Source organism: Ambystoma mexicanum, chromosome 13 (assembly GCF_040938575.1).
Source record: "Ambystoma mexicanum isolate Mex_15411 chromosome 13, UKY_AmexF1_1, whole genome shotgun sequence".
In the NCBI taxonomy this organism is placed as follows: Eukaryota; Metazoa; Chordata; class Amphibia; order Caudata; family Ambystomatidae; genus Ambystoma; species Ambystoma mexicanum.
The window spans coordinates 711,177,442-711,202,661 of NC_090938.1; the positions used below are offsets into that span (position 1 = coordinate 711,177,442).

General features: G+C 46.1%; 1 protein-coding gene across 2 annotated transcripts in view; it reads left to right on the forward strand.

Moving 5' to 3' along the window:
- Positions 1-25,220, forward strand: part of LOC138521767 (E3 ubiquitin-protein ligase TRIM39-like) — a 519,559-nt gene that overhangs the window by 253,101 nt on the left and 241,238 nt on the right. For both annotated transcript variants that reach the window (XM_069634833.1, XM_069634834.1), the window contains exon 4: positions 2,014-2,036. In XM_069634833.1, coding sequence (XP_069490934.1) covers positions 2,014-2,036 — 23 coding nt within the window. The remainder of the gene's footprint in view (positions 1-2,013; positions 2,037-25,220) is intronic.

Here is a 25,220-nt window from a genome sequence, read left to right on the forward strand (position 1 = left end):
ATCACATAAAAGGCTAGCTGTATTTTAAGGCAATTCTGATGGCTCCCTAGTGTTCCGCCAGCAGGTGTCATTGGGGTGCCAGATTGGTCATGCAATTATCGATTCGGCTTCCATTGCCGGGTAGATGGTCCCAAAATGACAGGTCACTTGAGAGACAATCTGAGAGCGCAGAATCCTGCTAGCAATAGCCAGCCGCGCTACTAAGCCGGTGCACTCCTTGGCAAATTACAGAATGTGGTGAAATAATTTGCTGGTGACACGATTTTGAGACCACTGATACGCCACAGTATTGAGACTTGGAGGGGTAGGAGGCTATTTAAGCCTAGTCTTCCAGCACTTCAACCCCAGAAGAATGTCCGTCCAACTCCAAAACATTGGGAAGTGTGCGAGTTGTAATTTCTCTCAAATAAATTTCTTCTCTTATTTTTGGAGAGGATGACATGAATTCAGTTTGATGAAGTTGAAAATATGGACTGTTACCCTTGCCTGTCTAGTATATTTTACATCTTGATACTCCATGCCACCCCACCCCATTCCTGTCATTTGGCAGTGAGACATATGTAAACCACCTGAAAACCATGTTACTCCATCTAAGAAATGCTCGCATTTCCTCACTAGGTCCAGCATATCCATTAATAGGAATCTAGTTTGTGCTCATTTTTTTTTTTTTTAAACTGAAACTGTATTTCAATTAACCTCCTTAGAATGGAAATACAGGGGATCCTATTTGCACTCAAATACTTCAAGAGCCAAACGCTGGTATTTGAACTTCTCATATGCCACAAACATCGCAAACCAACTCAATTTAAGTATATTGGGCTTACTTAAACTGACCACTACTAAACACAACTCCTCTATATTAATTTCAAATCTTGCTAACAAAACTAACCTTTCAGTTACCTTGATCAATTTTATTAGCAAGAAGGTTACCTACAAACTAAATGGTCTCAATCCCACGGTTTACTCCCCATGAACTTGTCTGCGCTTCCCAATCATTGCATATTATAGTGAGAAACCTATAACCTTACACAAGGAGTGTCGTAGAGAACACTTGTTCGCAAAATCTTCTCCTAAGAAAAAGGCATGTCAGCCTACCAAATTCAGTGTTTGGAAGCTGTCCGCCCCACAAACCCTCTTGGTGCCAAGAATAGAACATACTTTCCGCGAAGTCACTGTGCTGCCTTTGGAGCAAAGGCAAAGCAACACAAGTTATGCGATGGACCGGATCCCCCGCCCCTCCACCCCCACCAGAGGAGTGCTCGCTCAGGATGTTTCCCTGGATCAAACTAGCAGAGATGAGGGTAATATGGCTCCTGCTGTCCTTCCTGGCAGGTCCCCCTAAATCCTTGCAGAAAATTACTGGTCAGGCAGGAAGTAAGCAGAAACGGTTATAAGTTGAAATTACTAGAAAGCTTCCCAACCACATCCAAGCAAAGGTCACATAGCAGAAATACTGGAATAGAAAACACACTCTCAATCTGTCCCCTTCCTTGGAGTGAGCAAAAGCCACATGTTTGGTCTTGGCCAGAGCGTTTTCCTGTGGGGTTGCACCATTATAAAACACTTCTGTAAATCAGGCCCTTTATCTCCATGAATCAAATGTTACATTACTGCCTGTATTCTTTCCGCCATCACCTTTGCCAGACTTTAAATGCCCATGTACAGAAGGGATCTAGAGCTGTTTGACAGAAATATGGGTATCTCATTTGATAATACAAAGATTTCCTTTTACTAGCTGGCCTTTCAAATGGGATGTACTTTATACACCAACCTCTAGTTTGACTGTCTTTTGGTGTCACAGTTCAAGTACTTGAAATGTAGTCTGTGTGTGGGGGGCTGGAAAGGGGGGGGGGTGTTGTCCATCCTGTCAATCTCCATTTGGTCGCCTTACTGTTCTAAACAGTAACTCCCATTCCGTTTGTACAATGAGAAACCTGGGCTGGGCACAAAGTCTCTGTACCAGTAAATATTGATTTTGGCAATTATCTGTTTTCTCTCTCCCTTTGTTTCTAGGTTGCGCAGTCCAGCATAAGCAGGTATGTCCATTTTCTGAGGTACGGTAATTGTATTACATGAAAAAACAGGAGGGGTAACATCACTGATTATACAGGCAGTGTTGCTGTCTCCTTTCATATAGACTACCTGTCCATATGTACCCAGGGATGTGTTTCATTCCTAATCTACTAATCTAACAGAGATGCTCTCTACAGCCTGGGGGTGGGGCGGGGGGTTGTTTGACTTTCATTCCTTTAACCTCATGGGCCTATGAATGTCCTATTTGTATGTTGAAAGGGCGTTAAAGTTCATGTTTGTTTAAAAAGAATTTCCATAACACACACACATCAAGCAATAAAACCATACTATTACACTGACACATATATACTTTATCATACTTTGATAATATACTATAAAAGTAATTGTAAAATCCTTCCAGCTGATAACGATCTGGTACAACCAACCAGCACAATGCAGATCGGCTGTAATATAAACCAGAGTCTCGTACAAACATAATTATAGTTCAAATTCAAGCGACTAAACAAAATTGTATTATTCGATCAAGTACATGAGAAATAGAGCTGTAAAATGGCAGATTTATCTGTGTTAATTAAGATTTATTGGTGGTTCATAAATAGTGTGTGTGCATTATAGTTGGCGAGCACACAGAGGTGATGCAATCAGTATAGTATCATCTGTGTAGGGTAACCCTGGTTTGGGTGTTGTACCTATCTTTGGTAAGTCTGTTCCTATGTTAATCAGAGTTTTTCCCAGCCAGTTATAGGGATCTCTATATTGGCTGTAGTACCTGCTCTGGGATTATGGGCTGTTGCTTCTGTGGGGATGGGGAAAATTGTTTGAGACTAGTTATTGCTTTCTGGAAGTAGCTATGACCATTCAGGAGAAATCTCCTTGAGCACTTTTTTTTTTACATTTATTTTTTAATATAAATGTTTATTGGTTGTACTTACAAAATAAGATGTTTAACCATTTAAATTTAAAAAAAATCACAACATTCGCCAGAACGAATCAACATACCACACCAATTTCCATTTTGATTAACTGCATCGTTTGACAGACATGATTCTCAGGCCACCTTTGTCACTAGTCCTAATCAGGCCTGTATGAGCAAGATTGTCACACAGGTTTTTGACAGCTTCCTCTGCATCTTTATTTCAACAGTGCCTATTTTATTTTTTATTGGACAGGATCTTTTGCCGGTTTTTAATGCTACTTCTATGAACCTCAAAACCGCCAAACAAAGACTAATTCTCTCCAGTTAGCATCCATTCCCATCACTGGAGATCCAATGTTGTCAGCCGATAGGCCCTATGGGATTGCAGGTAGCCAAATCGCAGGTTGGAAAGGGCTGTGCAAGAAGTCACCAGATGACATAAAGTTTCAACTTCCCCTGAAACGCCAGAATGTCTACAGTGCAAGGTTTCTAGGGTTGTTTGTTTCCTAAACTTTGCCAATGTCTAATATTCCATGTCTCATGATCACAGGCTTATGGACCCATTTCAGAAACCAAACTATTACTTGCTTAATTCCATTCCAATTAATTCCGTTACAAGAACGAACCATCTCCAACTTGATGGCATCCAGAAAAGCTATACAATCCTTCTATTTTAATGATCTGCCTCCACCTCTCTATCTAGATCCTCAAAGTACCTAGAAACGGTGAGTTTTGCGAGCTGTGCTCCTAAATACACCCCTGACTCAAATCCATCCACATCAAGAGCATGGTTCTCCTACTGAATTCTATTGGTCATGTGTATAACTACTTAAGAAATGACAATTTGCTCGCCTGAATTTAATGCTAGGAATTTAAATCTTAATCTAGTTAACGAGAGGCATTGGTGCTTCACAATTGCATCCGTTTCAGTGTAATTTCTGCTTGGACTCTGTTGGATGATGCAAACCTCTCCAGGTCGTCCCTCTTATCTGCAGCTTTTTGCAGTAACTGAGTTACACCGTTGAGTTCTTCAAGGTATGCTCATTTCTTGCACAAGTCCTTGTTGGCGTCTTAATGTATTAAAGCCACAGGCTTTAATTACTCCCTCGATACTACTAGATATTCTTAATAATTTCCTTGAAAGTGATGCAGGTTTACCCACGTTGCTAGCCTCTGAAATTTTGCGGCCATATCTAGAAAGACTTCCCAACATAGGCCCAAATCACAAAATATTTGGCACATCCAGGCAGGGATAACCGGTTACATAGTAAGTTATTCTTAATGATCCCTAATTTGGTTTCATATTAAATAGCCTAGATCGTGGCACCAAATGGTGAAACTGCTACTGCTTTGGCTTCATACACATTAACTGTATCAAACAAGTGCCTCTTCATTTGCTCTGCAAAACCTCTGTTGCTCGCTACTACTTGGGTCGTTAAGAGTGCTTGTTTTTCCACATCTATCAAACTTCGCCCTGAAGTATTAAATAAAACATATAGCTAATAAAAATGTGACCTTTGCTAGATAATTGCTCACCTTGAATTCCCTATTACAATTCTTCAAGGTTACAAGAGCAGATTTGTTTACACTATTTCCGTTCACTCCTAAAGCTTCTAACTATATCATAGTCTGGAAATCTTTGGGAGTGTAAAGCACATCTTCATCCGCAATGGCCAATGAAGGCGTTCTTTTTGTGGCAATATGGGGAAATTCAGATGAGGGATTAACAAGAACGTCCTCTAGTTGTTGGTCTACAGATTATTGCAAAGTAGCTTGCTGTTCGTTTACTGGACTACACAAGACTTTGAAGACACTACATGACCATTGGAATAATATTGTGGTACGGGCATTTTCCTCAGAAGCTGGAGCCTTATACTTATTTAAAGGGTGTTACTAGTGCTTTGTATTACTAGAAGTGGCTATTTAAATTGCTAATTACTCTTTATTTAGGAATTGGCCCCTCCCCTTACCCAGAAGCTTTACGAATACAGCGTGGCACGCGCATAAGCATTGTGAAGTAGCTTGCAAAAGTAGCTTGTGGTTTGTGTGCCGTGGGCAGTCGGCAGCGGGTGCATACGCCGAGTTGTATTCAGCAGACACATTTCTATTCTAACCCTGTCATTGTTTCACTATCCCTGTAAACATGGCTAGGTGAGTTGGGTGTGAGCCTTTTTGTGGTGGCCTTCATTTCATGTTATTAAGACAGTGTCTTGTCTCATCATGGCACCCGTTCCGTTGCAGCTCGGTCGCTGACCTTTCTATTCCGATCGTGCTGATCGTCCTAGCATTCCGGGTACGCCCCTTTTTCTAAAACCAGTAGTACGGTGGATGCGGTTGTGAAATAACATTAGCAATTACATTGGCGTGCGATTTGTTGTAACGTGCGCTGAGGGTTTTGACTCTGGATATGTTCAGTGTTGACCCCAGCACTTTGAGAGTTTCCTCTCTAATGATCTGACTTCGCTTACTGCTTGCCGCCGGCAAGCATGCCAAGTCCTCGGTTAGATTGTCAGTGTTTGGTGGCCGTAATTAGTGATACGCGGCTCAGAACTGTTGACAAGTGGTGATAAGTGGCACTCGTATTTGGTAATTACACAACCTGTCACCTTGTGGCTATACACTGGGTATAGTGTAATACCTGGACCAAATACAAACCAGGTTTTGTTGTTAAAGGAGCTTGTCTAATTGATCACATAGACTGCGAATAGAAAGCAATATTGTATAATATTCTCTGCTCTAATATGTCCCACTGAAGAACAGCTGCAGCTGTTATATCTCGATCAGCCCTCTGGTCAGCGTAGCTGCCTTGTGCAGTCTTTTCTTAGTATAGTGGTGAATTTTGTGTACATTGGGAATAAGTAAGAGTTAACTGGACTTCGTCTCTACTGTACTGTTAGTATTGTCCGCTACATGGTAGTGTGCGAAGCGATGAGTAACCTCAAAAGTGTGGTAGATGAATCACTAAGCATGCCACTGGCGGTGCTGTCGCAGAATTTGCACCCCAAAGACCATTTCAACAAATGGTACAACGACTAAATCAAAAAAGTTGACCACATTCTTTTTGCTAAAATCTCTGCATTGAATTGTGTTCCTGAAGAGATAGCGGCCAAAGAAATTGCAGCAGACCTTAGTAATTCAATATCGTCCCAGAAAGATTGATAGTTGCACCTCCTACTCACCTGAAGAAATATCTGGGTTTAAACCAGATGTCATCTAAATTATCGATAAGAACCTCATGAGTAGCTATTTAGAAAAAAAATTGAAATGTGTATTGACCCATTACACACTATTGCACTGGTACACAAAAACATACATATAAGGGACAAGCTCGAACTTAATGCATCTAAAATCTTAGACCTAGTCATGGATGTTTGAGAGGCAGAATACATGGGAGATGAAAATTTTTCATCTACCCCATATGTATTAGAGGTGGAACCTGAGCTATTATTTGAAAACCGAGATATGCAAAATAACACCAATGCATCACAGCTCGAAAATCCTAGAAATGATTGTGTATTCTTTGGTGCTTGATAATAGAATAAGTCGAGGTGTGGATTTAGCCCAAAATAAGTAGTCATCGAAGGTGTTGGACAGCAGTACATGAAGTATGAATTCCAACTATGTGTTTTGGGAACTAGACTATTTGTTAACCATTTTAGTAGAAAAATTTGAAAATATGGAGAAAAAAATGTATGTACAGTCAGTGCTGCTTCTTAAAAGTATAAATCGTGTCTGTAAGACAGTAAAGGAAGTTGGTACTTCTATGGATTCGACAATTACTGGGGAATACCCATTTAAAATCTTTCCTGCTAAGGAAATTAACTCTTCAGTGGAGATCTGTAACGCTCACCTGGTATCCACGGTGCGTCACTCAGCCGGTCCTGGCCTCTTACGACCGCAAACCCTTCCCTGGAGGCTATTCGACTGGCAACTGGGCCTGAAACACAGGATTGGTAGAGTTTAACTCCCTATTGTCTGTGTGCTTGAACCCCTTCCTCCCCGGGGTCCAACCCTTCCCTTTGATCCACAGCTCACCTCGTTTTCTTGGATGGTGTGCTCTCCGTCCTGCTTTCAGCTCAGGGGCGCGTTCATTGATGCAGGCTTGTTGGTGCCTAGTTGCTTCACTGGCGAGAGTCCCACTGGTAAGTATATTGAGTCTTTGAACAGTTCTCTAACTTCGTTCCTTTCCTTCTTAGATGATGGCTGGCATCCGGGGATGGCGGCGTGCTGCTGAGATGAGTGGCGCTGAAGGTGAGTGAGAGTGCGATGCACCCTTTTCGTATTTGTATTGAATTGAGTTATTTTTCTGTGTCTTTTAGGTGCTGCGACGTTGTCGGCGTGGATGCCGGTTATGAAGAACAAATGCGGTGAGTAAGCGTGTTATGCGGCGCCTCTAGATGTTTCCACGCTACCCTGGAGTGTCTTTTCCCCCTCGCAGATGGATGAGAAGTTCCGGAGACACAGTTCCCCCAGAGCAGCTGGGATTCAGGTAAGCGTTTGAAGCTCGTACTGTATTTGAAAAAAAATAAGCGAAGAGCTGTAAAATGCTTACTAATGCCTTTTCTCTGTTCTTTTTCTCTTCATTAGGAAGCAGCGTGCCGGGATGGGAATGACATCGCTGAAGATGCCCACAGAACAGAAGGAGCGTTGAATGATGGGCGGAAGGGCTGCAAGGTAAGGCTGTTCCTAACGGTGTTCTTGCAGGAGCTGATCGCAGAAGAAAGATGCAGGCCCACTGGAGACCGATCCGAACACGGTGAGTGTCACGCTGCAGGTGCAGAAAACGCAAAGCATGCTTCTCAGCCTGGGTGTGGCTTAAATAGTCTGTGTATCCCAGGTTCCTCTGGGCTGAACCACACCCAAAAGACTAGACCGCACATGTAGTTCTGGGAACCAAAATATGTGGGAGCATCATCTTGTCCCCATCAATGCATTACAAGTCCAATCCCCAATGTTATCCTATGGGAGTGAGTGAGTCTGGTGCCACAAGCGCCAAGTCTGACTCCAAGTGAGTCTTTGGAGGGATGGAGAGGCCCTTGAGGGCCATGTAGGTGATCGTGGCCTGGCTCCAGCCTGACATCTTGGAGGGCTGGGGACAATAGGGGCAGGAATCATGTCAATATCGTTCAGAAGCAAACTAAAGGTGGCAAGGTGTGTCAAAAAGTGAAACTGAAAGTGCTATCACCAGCATTCTTGTATTCCAAGAGACTGAGTGCCCGAAAATCCTCGGGTGGTGTAACAAAATTGCCTATATAAGGAAGTTGTACCAGGCCTCAGCTGAAGCTACTGATAATCAGCTCACAGTTGGCCTGAGTGCCTTGGATCTCGCATGCTCTATTGAGTCACCTCAGAACAGCACACCGTCAGCTGAAGTGGCTGGTATAATTAAAAAGTCTGTGAATGTGGGCAAAAGTAGCATGGACATAGATGAGGTGGAATCCCACCTTGTAAATGTAAACATAGTATGGTTGCTCGCCCTCAAACTAAAATTGACGAGATGTGGATATCTAATATAACTAAACCTACTTCTCCCATTTTGAACTGAATACGACCCCAATTGATTTTACTTCCTGTTCAACCACATGGGCAAGAGACGGAAATCTGTGTTCTCCGTGCCTATCCGGGACCACGTGTGGCAGGAAGGCCGGCGCACGATGCGAAATCCCTTTCGCTAAAGAAGTTGTATAAGGCCCCGGTCTCTACTCCAAAGTGTTTAGTGTCGCAACCCACTCCGGAGTCGGTTTCGGCTGCGGCCAATCGTAAAGCCCGGAGTCAGCACAAGTGTGTGACCCCTCTGGAAAGCAACGCCAGGAGACTGGATGCCTTCGGGAAGAAGGTTTTGACTGTTGGGGCGAAAACGGTGAAAGCGGCCGAATCCCCGGTGATCATGGCACGCTATGATCATGAGATGTGGCATCGGCTGGCGCCTATTTTGGAACATCTGCTGGAGGAGCACCGCAAGTCCGCCATGCTTTTGGTGCGTGAAGGGGAGGAAGCTTCCAATCACAGTATTAATATAGCTGTCGACTTGGCGGAGTCCAGCTTTAAGCAGATTAACAGTGTTGTACTGCGTCGCCAAGCCTGGCTTAAATGGACAGACTTTCGCCCTGAGGTGCATTATAAGGTTCTAGACATGCCTTGTGAGGGCGAGCACTTGTTTGGAGAGAAGATTGATGAGGCCCTCAAAGGTATGAAGGAGGACACTGAGACTGCTAAGTCATTGGGAGCTTTGCAGAGTGTGCGCTCCTTTTGGCCTTTCCAAGGGGATTTGGGAAATGCCCGGTTTACTTCCACCAGGGACCGAGGTTACGGTCTATCTGGGTATTCCTCCCTGTGGTATAGGAGGTCTGCACAGAAGAGTCGGGACTTTCAGGCCTCGAGGAAAAGAGCGGCACAGTCCTCCTCTAAAGGGAGACAGGCTAAGCCACAACACTGACTGTCTTCAGGGAAACCTGCTGGGGGGGGGGGGGGCAGGGTGGCACAGCACATGGACGAGTGGTGCAAGATTACATCGACCATTGGGTATTGGACACAGTGCGTCTGGGCTACACCCTGGAGTTCAAGTGGTCCCCGGTTTCCATTCCTCCAGTGTATACTGTGCAACCTTATCTTCACATCCTATGACAGGAGGTTGTACTTATGCTACAAAAAGGGGCTATAGAATTGGCTCCGGTGGCTGAGAAAGGTTGAGGGGTTTACTCCCGCTATTTTGTGGTGAAGATACCCAACGGCAAGTGGCGGCCCATTCTCGATCTTCGGGTGTTGAACAAGACTCTTCAACGCCTGAAGTTCAAGATGCTCACTCTTCAGGAAGTTATTTGGTCAGTATAGCCTGATAAGTTTCCGGTGTCGTTGGACTAACTGGACGCATACTGCTACATTCCAATGCGTCGACGGCACCGCAAGTTCCTGCGGTTTGTCAGAGAAGATCATTACCAGTTTAGGGTCCTCCCGTTTGGTTTAAAGTCTTCTCCTAGGATGTTTACAAAATGTTTGGCGCCGTGGCTCCGACGGGAGGGGCATCACGTATACCTGTACCTGGACGACTGGCTGGTGTGGCGTTCGTCACCAGGGGAAGCGCAGGCAAGTCTCGGCTCTACAATGCAGCTGTTGCAACGGCTGGGCTTCGCTGTAAACTTCGATAAGTCTTTTCGCTCGCCTTCCAGGGACTTGGTGTTTCTGGGGCAGAGTTTCAGACTCATCGGGGACTTGTGAAGCCTTCGGGCGAGAGGGTGATGAAGCTCCGGCAAAGGGCAGCAGAGTGGAAGATTGGTGCAAGGGTATTGGTCCGGACCTACATTTCACTGTTGGGGGCCATGGCGTCATGCATTCCACTGGTGCCGAACTGTCTCTATATGAGGCCAGTGCAGGAGTTCCTCGCGTACCGGTGCGCTCAGTCGAGGCTCATGGTCCGACAAGGTGGTGATCGATGACGGTCTAGTAGCCGCCCTTCGATGGTGGCAGTGCTCAGAAAATCTAGTTCGGGCAATGCCGTTGCTGGAACCGAGTGCCAATTCACGATTGTGGCGGATGCCTCTGACAGGCTGGGGGGAGGTGCATCTCGGTGGCTCACAGGTTCAAGGCGTGTTTTCTCGGTTCCACATAAAAGTGCTCGAGCTGAGAGCGGTACATTGGGCCCTTAAGTCATTTCTGCTGCGCATACGCGTCTCGGTGGTGAGGGTGTTGACAGACAATACCACCACAATGATTCATCTCAGCAAACGGGGAGGCATGCATTCCAGGGTGCTGTCGAAAGAAGCGCACAACATTGGCATTGGGGCGTTTCATCTGCCGGGAGTGTTGAATGTGCAGGTGGACGCGTTCAGCAGGGATGCGGCCAGCTCCACGAATGGCAGCTGAAGGAGCAACAGGTTTCCATGATATTCCAGAAATGGGGCCATCGTCTGTTGGATCTCTTCGCAACGAGGGTGAACAAACCGTGCAGGGAGTTCGCCAGCAGGTGGGCTCACCCAGAGTCTCTAGGGGATGCGTGCTCGTTCTCGTGGATGGGCTGGTTTGCTTATGCATTTCCCCTGTTTCCGCTCATTCAACGGACCCTCCAGTGGATCTGGAGATACCCAGGCAGTGGGATTCTGGTGGCTCCATTCTGGGCAAGTCAGCCGTGGTTCTCTGATCTCCTTCATCTGTCTGTCGCATAGCCGATTGGGTTGGAAGCGACGCCGGACGTTCTGTTTCAGGACAAGGGCACTGTGTGGCACCACAATCCGACTTCTCAGAGTTTGGCCTGCTAAGACTGTCCAGTGACTGTCGACAAATTTTGGAGGCGGATAGAGCCCCGTCCACGAATGTCTCCTATGGCTGCAAATGGAGAAGGTTTTGTGTGGTGTAAGGGCCAGCCAGGGGTTGATCCTTTGAACATTTCACCTGAGCAGGTTCTTCCCTATCTATTGCTGCTGGCGGGAAAGGGCTTGGCGCTATCTGTAAAGGTTCACTTGGCAGCGATTTCGAGATTTACTCGGAGGCGACATGCAGCTCCTCTGTTTAGTGATCATCTGATGGAACATTTTATGAAGAGGTTGTTCCATACCTTTCCTCCAGTCAAGAAATGTCCTTGTGTGGAGCCTTAATGTGGTTCTGTCGAGTCTGATGAGACCACCGTTTGAACCGATGTCGACGACTTCTTTGCAGTTTTTGTCCTGGAAGGTGGCTTTTCTGGTGGCCATTACTTCGGCCAGAAGGATGTCTGAGTTGCAGGCGTTGGTTGTGGACCCTCCATATTTGCGGTACCTGAAGGACAAGGTGGTGTTGGCTACTAATACGCACTTTATCCCATAGATGCCAAGAGCATTTCACAAACTCTTCAATTGTGTTGCCCTCGTTTTTTTGCTTCAACCTCCACGCCTACGGAACGGACTTTGCATTCGCTGGACGTGAGGAGAGTTTTGAAGTTTTATTTGCATCGTACTCAAGATTTCAGACAATCTAAACAACTGTTTGTGGCTTATGGGCCGTCCGTCAAAGGACGGCCAATCTCCAAACAAGGACTTGCTCGTTGGGTGTCCTCTGCTATTTCGTTCTGCCACACTAAAGCTGGAAAGCCTTTGGGAAAGACTCTGAGGGCACATTCGACGAGGTCTACGGCTTTGTCAGCGGCATTATGGTCGGGGATTCTACTGGTGGACATTTGCCAGGCCGCCTCCTGGGCGGTGCCGCATACATTTTACCAGCCATTACTGTCTGGAGCAGCAGTAGCATGGTGAAGATGTGCAGGTGGGACGGGCAGTCCTGCAACGCCTGTTTCAATAAGGTAAGCCCCGCAGCTCTGGGGTATTTGTTTGAGCTTGATCACTGGATGGGTTATTTGTCTCATGTATGTGATTCTGTTTCTATATTAGTTTGCCTTTGCACTCCGCCATGCATGATTGGTACTGCTATGTAATCTATTCACAGCATGTGAATCCATGAAAGATCCAATGCTGGAGAAGGGAGTAGTTTCTTCTCTTTAACTCCATTTCTCCAGCATTTGTATCTTTCATGGATTCACATGCGGCCGCCCCTGCAGGGAAACCTGATTCGGGTTTCCTCCACTTTGGGAGTTAAAATCTGAAGGGAAGCCACAGGGGCGGGGCTATTTATACCCTACGTCCTATTGGTGGGGTTTAAAGCACCCAAAAAGGACGTTGATAGGACACTGAAGTGTTGCAGTTTTCCATAGGAAAACGCTAAGTTAAATGACAGAGGTTCCCAGCCCGACGGGGAATATTCACAGCATGTGAATCCATGAAAGATACCAACGCTGGAGAAATGGAGTTACAGGTAATAAACTACTCCCATCCAAATTACAAAAATTACCCAAAATTTACCAGTAGTATAATATTCTGATGGGTAATTCCCAGGACATGGCGGTGCTGGTCAGGAGACTATTACAATCTGACCAGTAGTGATTAAAGCATACTAGAACCGGTCAAGAGTCCATTGCGAAGAGCCGACTTATTTAGCAGAGCTTTCCATCGTCAAGCTCTCGTCTTAGGAAACGTCATTTTAAAATTCCTTTGGTACAATTTCTTAAGGGACTCACTAATGTGTTCCCTCCACCTCCTTTTCAGGTTGGGTGTCCTCTGCTATTTCGTTCTGCCACACTAAAGCTGGAAAGCCTTTGGGAAAGACTGTGTGCACCATTTGAACCACTTCATTAATGTCTCTTAAGACTAACATTCAAAATCATCCGGTTAGTAGCGTTAACATCAGCCTGTAGGGTGAGTGAGTTGCAGGCACTATCTTCTAGACCACCTTTTACAGCCTTTCATAAGGACACCTTGAGGTCAAACCTTAATTCCTGCCTAGAATTATATCAGAATTTCATTTGGGACAAAAGATAGTATTGCTTACTTTTTAACCTCCACTGTTACGTTCACCTGGTCTCTGCAGAGGCGTTGGGGCACGGTTGCAGCCCTCCCTGAACTTGAATCACCCCCTTCAGGCCTCTCCCTCAGTAGAAAAGCTGTGAGCAGTGGTACGTGGTGATACTGCTCCTCCGTGGAGATAAGAGTGTGTGAGTGCGCCAATCAGTGATTGTTGTACATCTCGAACCCTTCAGCCCAAAGTACGGTTTCTATGAGCATACGCCGGCCCATAAAGCTCACCTGTGAATTATGGAAGATAAGCTCTCCATCCTGCTACTTCTGGCAGGGGCGCGTCGAATGGGATCTAGTCCTTCACTGATCCCTGATAAGGATTAGTCCAGTCCAGCTGCGACTATGCTTCTCCTTATGATTGGTAAGTTTTTCTTGAGCTCTTGTGATGCTGTTTGTTCTGTTTAATGTCTTTATATGTTGCTCCGATTTATGCCCGCAATAATGTCTCTTCTGTTTTCTTCCCTTAGATGTAAATGCGGCCTCAATGCAGCTGTGAGGCGCGGCCGGATGGAAGATGGATGCTACCGCAATGTTCGACAGCAGGTAAGCGATGGGTTAAGGACAATTGCGAAGTATGGCGAAGCACAACCTTAAACTGACAGTTTTTTCGATGTGTAACCTTGTCTTCTGTTTTTCCTTGCAGGCGCTGCTGGTGGCGATGGAGCGTGTCGTGCTGCGGTGCCAAGATGAAGATTTCGGCGTTCCGGAAAGTGTAAAGATGAATACTTGGTTCGCTGAAGAGATGTACAGGTAAGAACAGCTTCCCCCATTTGGTAAGTATGCTGGCAGGAAGCAGGATGTCCAGGAAGCAGGATCTTCAAAGGTAAGTCTGACCTCGGGCGATGGTGAGCGTTACGCTGCTTGCAAGTGCAGAATAATGCAAAGCGTCTCTTGAGGATCGGGGCAGCTTATATAGTTGAGAGCATGGGCACACCCATTAGGGCCGTCTTACCAGCCACACCCTGCCACTCCTAGAGAGTGAGCACGTGCAAAGGCAATCCATTAGCAGCCACACCCAGAATACACTTGGGGCTGCTTAATGGATGGAATGTTCAAGGTTAATGCATCTGAAGTGCTATGTCCATAATAAAAGCTTTTTGGTGTTAAATGGATGTTCTTGTTTACTATTGTTCATGAGCCAAAGGTGCCAGGACAGTGTCCACCCAGGTCTCCTGTGCTTGCAACCCCTGCATGCCTGTGCCCCTGACTTCATGACGATGACATCCACCTCATCCTGGCAAGGAAGGGGAGAGGCTACACAGACTTGATGCACGAAGGGCTCGGAGTTTCTTCATTTCAAGGATGTCAAAGTTTCGTTTAGATGACCAACTGTTTATAGGCTACACGGTCATAGACTGGGACAGGCTGTAACTAAACAAACATTGTCCAATATGTGGCTATTCCTGAATGCTATAGGCTGACTGGGAAAGATCCCCCAGAAGTCTTGAGAGCCATTCCACTAGGGGCATGGCTGCTTATTCTCCTCTGCAAAAAGGTGTTCCAATAAAAAATATTTCTAAGGCAGCCACTTGGTCTACCGTTCACACTTTTACAAAGCATTACTGCCTTGATTCCACCTCAAGTCTGGAGGGAAGCTTTGGGAAAGTAGCCCTTCATTCGGTTCACAGCAACCCTTGTTGACAAATGTCTTCCTCCGCCAAAACTAATACTGCTTTGGGAGTCTATCAAAGATTAGGAATACGGGGGAGGACACAACCCATTCGAAGAACAAGTTACTTACCCCCTGGTAACGTTCTTTCAACTGGATGTGCCTCCCACTTATTCCTCATCGCCCCTCCCAGCCTACCCGGCAGTAGAATTATTTTTTTTATTACAGCTTTACACTCCTTCAGAGTCTAGTATGGTCTAAACCATTTTAATGCTGGTAGTTCTACTGTAAGAATGACACAAACAAAAGAACTGAAGCCAACGGGCGCTGCACGTGCTATATATACCTTCTGTAACATCCCCGAGATGGAGGCCCTCGAGGGACAGTCGACTGCATCGATGCAGAGCACCTTCTGCTGGAAAATAAATTCAGAAGCAGCTGAAGCTGGATATTATCAAAGATGAGGAATACGTGGAAGGAACATCCAGTCGAAAGAACATTACCAGCGGTAAGTAACTTGTTCTTCTCCTCCGTTTAGCCTCTACATGCAACCTTCGACTAAATTGCATCACACCTTTGCCATGAAATGCACCGACATTCAGATTTTTCTCAACTTGGATGCGATCAGTGACAGCCAGGGTGAGAGCGTCACCCAGTACATGAGTGAAGTCTAAGAACTGGATGAATCTCAACCGTCTTATGTTTTAATACATTGACAAAGATGATTCTGCTGGCCTGTATCACTACTTTGGTCCTCTTCTGTATGATTATCTGATGTAGGGGGCTGCCTTCTAATTCACCAAATGCAATTAGAACTCTATCTAGTCATTATTCACAATGGGAGCTTACCCTTTCACCTCCCATGGTCACCCAAGGATGCTTCATACAGCTGTAGCTACTTGGGAATTGCAGGATGTTTTACATTTCCCCCAAGGGGATATAATTGTCAATTCATTCGTTTGAGACTGAAGTATGAGTGCAATTTTGCTCTGCTTCCCTTGCTGTGATTTCCCATAGTTGGAATGCATCCAAAAAGTGGCAGCAATTGCTTTAGACCTGGTCCTGTGGAGGGCACTTCCCTGGCATTGCGTAAGTTGCATTGGCTCCTGTTGTGTGTCCGATAGTTATGATACAAGTCCTCCTCACAAGCATATTTGCTAATACTCCTAAATCATGTCCCATCGCCTCCATACTATAGGAAGCAACTGGAGCTTGTTGTAGCACAATTGTCCTTTTTTGTTTTCATGCAGGCCAAGTGAATAAATACCCAGCCTCCGCCTCCCAAACCTTGCCCTTCAGTTGTTTTCTTTCCAGCCCTTTTCTTTCCAGCCCTTCTTTCTGTCCTTAATTTTTCTCCCCTCGTCTCGGGGGGGTCACAGTAGTTTTCTTAGTCTATGGCGGGATAAAAAGGTGTTTCTGGTCTTTCTTGTAGGCGTAACTATGCAGCATCAGACCCCTCATTCACACTGCGCCTGAGGCCTGACCACAGGTGGTACGTGTGCTACTTTTCTGACACGCTTTCCACTCATGCTCTCACTCGACTGCTTCTTTGCTGGGACGGGGGTCTCTCGACATGCGGCATCAAAGCACATTCAAGAATTTGCCAAGCAGAAGCTCAGACCAATAAGTGACCTTTACAGGCTAACTTTGACTGACTGGTTGTTTCTCCTAAGACATCTCCAGTCATGGGAGGGGCCACTTGGCTCCTACTGCTACCGTCCTGAGGCTTCCCTGTTGTGTGCCAATATCACCGGACCCCTTAGAGGTTTCCCTCAGTGAGGGCTAAGCACATTACCTGTAAGGGGCTCAAAACTACCAGGACTTCTCCTGAGGCTCCCTTACTAAGTGCTACATCTATCACTGGCACCGCCGATGTACCCTTCAACAGGAGGAATTTTGTAAAGGTTCAGTTACTAAACTTTCTGGAACAATCAAATGCATGTCACCCTGCCCATGTCAATGAGGTACCTTTGCTGACTCAGTAAGATTTGTCTCGGCTTATGGCCTCACTATCACCCGGGGAAGGAACAGTCTCCTCAACTCCATCTCTTCAGCAGGTGCTGCTACATGGATTTGCCATGCCTAGCACTTCTTTAGGCAGCGATCCTTTTGCGCCAAGGGCAGAATGGTCACCAACTTGCATGTCCCTGCCGCCATCTCTTCCTACCACATCCTACTATGTGGATCTGTGGATGCCAAGGCCAACAGTGCAACCCATATTGACTGAGTCTTGGTCCAGGTAATTTGTGCCTTAAAGACCTCAGATCCTATGAAGGAGTACTTCAGGGATCTCTTTCGAGTCCTTATCCCAAAAACTCAGGAACCAGTGCAGCCTCTTGAGACACCTTCGCCTCCTCAGTCGCCTAAAGTACCGGAAGTAGCTCGGGCCCCAAAACCAACCCTTCCAGATACTGGTATAGCGGACCCTGCAGTATATTCCACAGACCCTGATGACATGCCAACACGTTTTCTTACTCTGTTAGAGCCGTTCACGATGGGCTCATGGGCCGTATGGGTGTTTCTTGAGATCTCCATTCCAGAGCCGCCACCATTAAAGGCGTGAATTCTGGCAGTGGCTCACTTCAAAAAAGCTTTGAAGAGAACGGTTTGCAAAAAGATGTACTGTCTGAGGTGAGAAATGTGGGCTGAACCTCACTCCATAATGCCCACAAAAAAGAGGATTGATGCAAGGTACGGGCTGGTGCAGCGAGAATGAACCCAAGTATTGTGTCCACAGCCACCGTCTTCAATGAATCAATGATTGTGACTGCGACCAAGTTTTTTGAGACCAGCTTCCTTCACACCTTGTTCTGAGCAGGGAGGAACAGGTACTAAAGGCACTTGGAAAAAAAGTCTTCGCCTGCCACAGCTGGATTGCTGAATTGGCCAACACAATTTCCATCTTAGCTGCAGCAAATCAGATTGTCTGAATTCAAAACGTTTATTCCCTCTGAGAATTTGGAGCAGTTAAAAGACGGTCTTGCAGATGCATTGATTGTTCAAGACCTATTGGACGATACCTCTGAAGTGGAATTGGCACAGATACCTGAAGACTTGGGTAGCTTCATGCCAAATAGTTTACATAAGAAGTGCTAGACCAAGTCCTTGACCTGACATTTGATGGGATATACTTATTCCACAACACTACAGACAAGGAGCTTAAAGTAGATGAGCACGCTCAGCGCCAGATCCGTGTGGGTCCTAACTGAACCATTTTCTAAGCCACAGAGTAGCTCTATGCTGGAGTTGTTAGTACTTCTAGAGCGCACGGTCACCCGAATGTATCTTGGCGCTACCAGAGGGAGACAGCAGCAGGACATAGCGCCGCTCAGCCTAAAATAGATGAGTTTTAACTGCCTTTCTAAAGGCTAAATAGTTGGGTATTTTCTTGATGAATAGCAGGGGGTCGTTCCATAAAGCTGCAGCGGCTACAGAGAACGCCCAGCCACCAATCTGTGTCAGTTTGTACATTGGAACCACCAATCGGTCAGCTGAAGCAGAACGAAGGTTATGGCTAGGATGGTAGTCGGTGAATTTAGCTTGGAGGTATTCGGCACCCTGATCATGGAGGGCGCGATGGACTATACACCGTGCTTTAAATTTGATTTGCTGGGTCCCTGGGAGCCAATGAAGGGTTTGAAGTAGAGGAGAAATGTGTGCTCAAAAGGTGTGCCAGTTGCCACTCGTGCAGCTAGGTTCTGCAGTAGTTGCAATCGTTGAATCTGACCCTTCGGTTGAGCCAGATACAAGGAGTTGCACTAATCTAGCCGCAATAGCACCATGGCTGCCACGCAGTGGGGTAGGAATAATGGGCAGCATCATCCTTAGAATTTTCAGCTGGAGGTGGTCAGCCTGGCAAACCACAGTAACCTGTTTATCCATAGATACTGATGCTGAGAGGATCACCCCAAGATTTTTTACTTTGCCAACCGGCACAGGAAGAGGGCCTAGGGATAAGGGCCAGAAGGAGGACACCCAAAGCATGGGATTAGGGGGACATCCCATCATCACCTCAGTTTTGTCTCCGTTCAATTTGAGCCAGTTGCGGCATTCCTTCGGCTTTAGGGCCTTCATGTATACCCACACTTAGACGACTGGCTGGTGAGGTCCTAGGTCCCTGGAGGTGATGCGCAACTCTGTTAATTTCAGGATTCACTGTTTGAACTGGGCCTTTCATTAAACTGCGAGAAATCATCCTTGGTCTCTCAATGCCGATTTTTTTGTAAGATTTCTCTGATACCCGATTAGCATCCTGGTTGTTTCAGAGACTGCTGAGCATTTTTGTTTACAGGTGGTTCACACATCTCATCTCTTGCTGAGATCGCCTTGGTACTCAAGCCTCAGATTCTCAGTTACAACAAATATCGATTCCTCGCTAGTTGCATTTGGATTTGATGGTCCAATCTCCAAAATGTGATTCAAGGAGTTCTGAGACTCCTTCCTTCAGGCGGTCATCCCTTTGGATTCCTTTGTTGGGTTGGGACGTGACCATGGATATTCTCCAGATATTTTACGTATTTAAGACGGGACGCTTCCTATCAATTTCTTGGAGATGAAAACCATTTTTCGGCCACTGAAGGCTTTCCTCCCCAATATTCAGAACAAGGGACCACTCTGTTTCAATGTTCGACATAAACCAGCAAGGTGGAACCGGTTATCCTCTGACCCTTCTAACCTTGCTTATATGGGATTTGGCCACCCATCGTGTTATATGGCTACAAGTGGTGTCAGGAACTGTGAACACAAGAGGAGCAGTTGAGCTGTTTAACAGAAGCCAACCACAAGTTGCAATTTCATCATCCAGTTATCTTCTTGGCCGTGGTGGCCAGCTAGGTTCTAGTTCCCCGCCCCCCCCCAAATTCCCCCACTTATGCAGGGAGTCCCCAATCTTGTTTCCAGAACTGCTGGACTTGCTATCTCAGGTGGAGGGGGTAAGATCCAACACCAAGTCCTTCAATCATGGAACGTGGCAGTGGATCCGTAAGCCTTTTGGGGATTTCAGGGAATAACCTGCAAATTCTTCTGGAAGCAAGGAAAAATTCCACATGAACCAATGCAAAAGTGGCTTGGGTTTTGCTACTGGAGTTTGAATACTTTTCCCTGCTTCATTAAACTATGTGCTTTCCTTCATTTCGAGTCTGGCAGCCTCCTAGTAATCAAGTGGAAATGCGTACAACGTATCTATTAGCACTACGCACCTACCTTAATTTGGTTGAGCAATCTGTCACAAGCTCAAATCCAGTGGTAAAACAGACTTTTTCCCATGGTCAAGCCCTGATCATTCCAAATGGGATCTAAAAGTGGTTCTCTCCACAATGGCAGAATGAGCACTGTGGCACTGAGATGGTCGACATCTGACCTGAGACGGCTGGAAAACAGCCTTCCTGGTGGTGGATACGTCCACTAGTAGCTCTTTCCCCATGTAAACTGTTCACGGTCTTGCATTGAGACAAGGTGATTCTTGGCACTCCTCCATCTTTCCTCCCGATGCTAGCGTCAGTCCCATATTAACCAGGAGATTTTTCAGTATGTATTTCAAACCCAGAGCCTGAAAGTCCTTCATTCATTGGATGTTAGGTGGGCATTAAAACTTTATCTGGATATGACCAAAGACCTCATAACCCTGCTATTTGTAACATTTGGGTTGCAAATAAGGGTTCTCCTGCCTCTAAGGGCATTTCTAGATGGATTGTGGCATGCATCTTTGAGCTACACATTTCAGAATTTCCCTCCGCCGAAAGGTCTTCATGCTCACCTAGTCGGCGTCATTGCGGATTCTCTTTTCAAAGACTCGTCCCTTGTTACTCCCATTGCAAAAGCAGCAACCTGTGCTTCAGTCTGCTTTCAGCAAGCACTATTGTCTTGACATGAGTTTGAGGGTGGATGCCCAATTTGGACCATGTGGCAGATCAGAAGGAGGCAGACTCTGATAAACCATTTTATTTTCATATTTATTAAAGTAAAGGAAAATGCATAACTCTCCCTATTCCATAAAACGTCCCTAACACAACTAAGGTGCTCGTCAGTTGTCTGTGAATGACAAACTGTCCACCGTCCAGATCCAAACTAACTGACCCTACCCCTATAATAACTAAGAACAGGAGAATGGCTCTCTTCTCCTGTTATGCAATTTGCTTTTATCAAATTACTACTTAAATAATTCACCTTCAAGTAATCTCTGGATATGGTTTTGATTACTTAATGTATGACACGACTTTTCCTTTCTGGGATGCTTATCCTTGTTGGTTCGGTCTTGCTTCTCTTGATCCTTTATATAGAAATGTGTATTTCTCTCTTCTTGTGATTAACAACCAGGCTTTTTCCACTTTCCTCTCTTGCGCTTTATTCACTTAAGATAGAATATCACTTCTTGAGGTCTTATGATGTGGTTCTTTATCTTTACTGCGATGAGTAAGAGTAGTCTCATAACGACTTCCATGCACTTACCTTGGTTTGATCATTAAAGTATCTTGAGTCGGACACTGTGTTGGCAGTCTGTAGTAGTCTTGGAGTGATATGATATGGCATTTATAATGCATCTATACACAAGTGTTTCAGTAATTGGAGTCTTGTCTTGCAGGCAACACTGTAGCAGCCTGACGGAGGAAGAGGAGGAGTTAACATATTAAAGAAATTACAGTACCGAATTGGATGCTGAGTTGGCAGTCTGTGGTATAAGTGGACTGTGAAACTGAGGTTTGTCACCCGCTGTGCATCATTATTGGAAGACTGGAGATCTAACTACAGTAGAGCACACCATAGCCCTATGGTCTGTGCTGCCGGTGGACATGAGGAGAGAATCACTGTTAGTTTTCCATGTCTTATTGACTTTTCCTCTTGATCTCCGTTCCCGAGCCATGTCTGAAGAAAATCGAGTTGAGCTCCATCTAATCTGAGGCCCATTGGGTGATTCAGATCAAGTGTCTGTATTATGATCAGACTTTGATTGAAAGCCCCCGTAAAGGGTATAGGCTTATAAAGGGTAAATGCCCTTTGACCCAGTCAACAAGTGTCTTCAGACGAGTGGAGACATTTTTCTCCTCATGAAAAGACCAAGGTCGAGATCACGCAGTGGTTCTCGACATTCGTCCTCTTCACGACGATCGAGGAAAAGTCACCATAGGTCGCCGTCTTTGACGTAGAGTTCCTCCCCAGAACAGGTTTCATGCCTGATGAAATCGGCCTCTCCGGCTGAGTGGGAGAAGTTCATATTTAAAATGATGCAAGTTTTTGAGAATTCTGCCTTGACCCCTAAAACTCACGAAAGCCATGCCCAGGTCGAAAAACTCAACAAGAAAAAACATGAGGCCAAAAACTGTGGGCCTTCGGGCCTGGAAGGCAAAGAAATATCTCCTCAAGAGTGACCGAAGGATCCAGTGAGTCGAGACATAACTTCCTTGAGAAAGAAGTCATTGATGTCATCAGTGCCGAGACTCATCGGACCGTGACAGGTCCTCGACATCGACTGTGTCGACGATTTCGACGCCACCGACACCTTAGAGGGTCACAGAAAATATATATACACTTTACCAATTTATGAGGAAGTAGAACATTCTTCAGATGATTCACAACTTTGTGGTCTCCAGTATGAAACACCTGTAGTTCCTGAGCCTTTGATCTCCGAGGAATCGAGGCTAAAAAAATGTACTGGAGTCCTTGCAGAATGCAAGTGGACTAGATACGTCCCCAGAATTAGAGTTTGGGAGACCAGACCCTACTGACCATGCTAAAGGGTCTTATGGACAGTTAATGTCCAGGGTTGTAGAATATATGGGGTGGAAAAGACCAACACCAATATACGAACAGGATGATCTCGCTGACATACTAGATAAGGGACCCCTGGAGGAGCCTGTTCGTCCTTTTCATGTGGCATTACAAAGCAGAGTAAGTTCAAATTGGGAGACTACAGAATTGATTCTGGCAGTGAATAAAAAATTGACATCCAACTATAGGGCGTCCAGTAGTGACCCTAGTTACTTGACTAAGCGGTTTGCAGTGATAAAATCGCAGCAAAAATGTCACCTGTACAAACAATCACGGCAAAAATGCTGTGGTTTGAACTGTTAAAGGTGTACTCCATTACACCATTTAAGGGGAGCAGGGGTTGTGGGGGTGTCCCACGCTCCGCTTAAATGGTATGGGTCTAGGGGTTGCATGGGTATCCCCTTCATCGTTTACATGGATTGCGGCAGCAAAACCACTGCCTTTTTGCCGCAATATTTTGTGTCCACAGCCATTTTTGCAGCGATTTGACACATGGAACCAACTAAGCATCCCACTCCTGAAAGTTTAGTGGTGCAAGCTGCCACATCAACCTCTAAACAGAACGCATACCCAACTATTCCCCCAATCCGAGATAACAAGCATTACAGCGCTTTGGCCAAGAAAGTTTTCTCTGCGAGAAGTATGGCCCTAAAGTCAGCAAATTCTAAGTGCACATTGGACAGATTCACTCACACTATTTGGGAATGTGTAGAAATGCCGGCTGATCATATCCGCCAAGGGAAGAAAAGGGACCGATTTTTAAATCTAGTCAAGGATGGGAAAGATGCAATGTGCGACTCCCTCTAGACAGGTCTCGACACTGCGGACCGCATCAGCAGGTCCATGGCACCTAGTAGTTATGCGCAGGTTTGTCTGGTTTGCTCCAGATGTGCAGTCCAGATTGCTTAACATGCCCTTTGACGGTACACATTTATTTGGTAGAAAGGCTGACAAGAGCCTGGAGAAATTAGACCTCTAAAGCGGCAGCAAAGTCGCTTGCTGCTGATTTTAGACCGCCACAGAACTGCCCCACCGGCACACCTTGGAGGGGTAGGTCCTTTCGCTTTTACTCCTCAGTTGGAAGGGGCGAGGACTGTCCAATCGCAGGTCAGAAAAGATTTCCCCTTGGTGGATGGGGAAGAGGTACTAGAACCACCCAGGCAGCGGCTGCTTTACCATCTGCCACTGCTCCAGCCGCATCTAAACCTCTCTGAGGGCTTAGTTCACAAGAGCCCAGTGGGAGGCAGACTGTCACTGCATCTGAAAGAGTGGCAGGACATTACTTAAGATGCATGGGCATTGGAAACAGTTGACCAGGGTTACTGCCTTCCCCTTCTAAAACGCCTGTCACCCACCGGGAAACGGCTTTTTCAAACTTCCAGATCAGCTACTTATGCAAAAAATATTAACCCTGCTAGGGAAAAGTGCTATAGAATCTGTAGCAGAGAGTAATAAGGGTTGGTATTCCCCATACTTTTTTAATTCCAAAAAAGCACGAAGGATTGAATCCCATTTTGGACTTAAGAGACTTGAATACGTTCCTCAGGAAGGACAAGTTTAAGATGGTTACCCTTTCTCAGATCCTTGAGGCCCTCCAGCTTCGGCACTGGATGGTATTATTGGACCTTCAAAATGCTTACTTTCATGTGCCCATCCATCACACGCACAGAAGGTACCTTAGGATCGCTGTTGGTGGTTATTGATATCCGTTTCAAGTTCTGCCATTTGGGCTGACCTCCGCCCGAGGGTTTTCAGCAAGTTGAAGGCAGTGGTGGCAGCGAGTCTCAGGAGAGGGGGGGGTTAACATCTACCCCTCCCTGGACGATTGGCTGCTCAGGGCCAGTTCCCCCGAACAGGTCCTGGAACATCTCGGCTCCACCGGTCACTCCCTTCACAGACTAAGCTTCTTCCTCAACTTCAAGAAGTCTCACATGATACCATCTCAAAAGCTCCTATTCTTTGGAGCAGTCCTAGATGCATCCCTGGGAAAAGCCTCGGCACCAGAGGTGAGGGCTCAGACTTTCTGCAGATGGTCACCAAATTCCAGAGTGCCCAGAGTCTCCCAGCCTTCGACTTTAAGGTAGCTCGGCCTCATGGCATCCTGCATTTTTCTGGTGCCAGAGGCGCGCCCGCGAATGAGATCCCTCCAGTGGGCTCTCAGAACTCAATGGTCTCTATTCTCAGGAAGGATGTCGGATCTCCTTCAGGTCACAAGCAGAGTTGCTCAGGATCTCCTGTGGTGGGCCTAGGAGGACAGCATTTTGAAGGGAGAACCTTTTTGGCAACCATGTCCAGAGATAAAGGTAGTAACGGACGCCTCGCTCACAGGGTGGGGAGCACATACCAACGGCCTATAAGCAGTCGCTAGTCTCCATCGGAGTCCAAACTACATATCAACCTGTTGGCGCAGAGGTCAATCAGACTAGTGCTGAAGGCCTTTCTGTCCTCTGTGCGGGGGAAGAATGTCCTGAGAATGCCGGACAACACGGTGGCCATATATTACCTCAACAAGAGAGGTGCA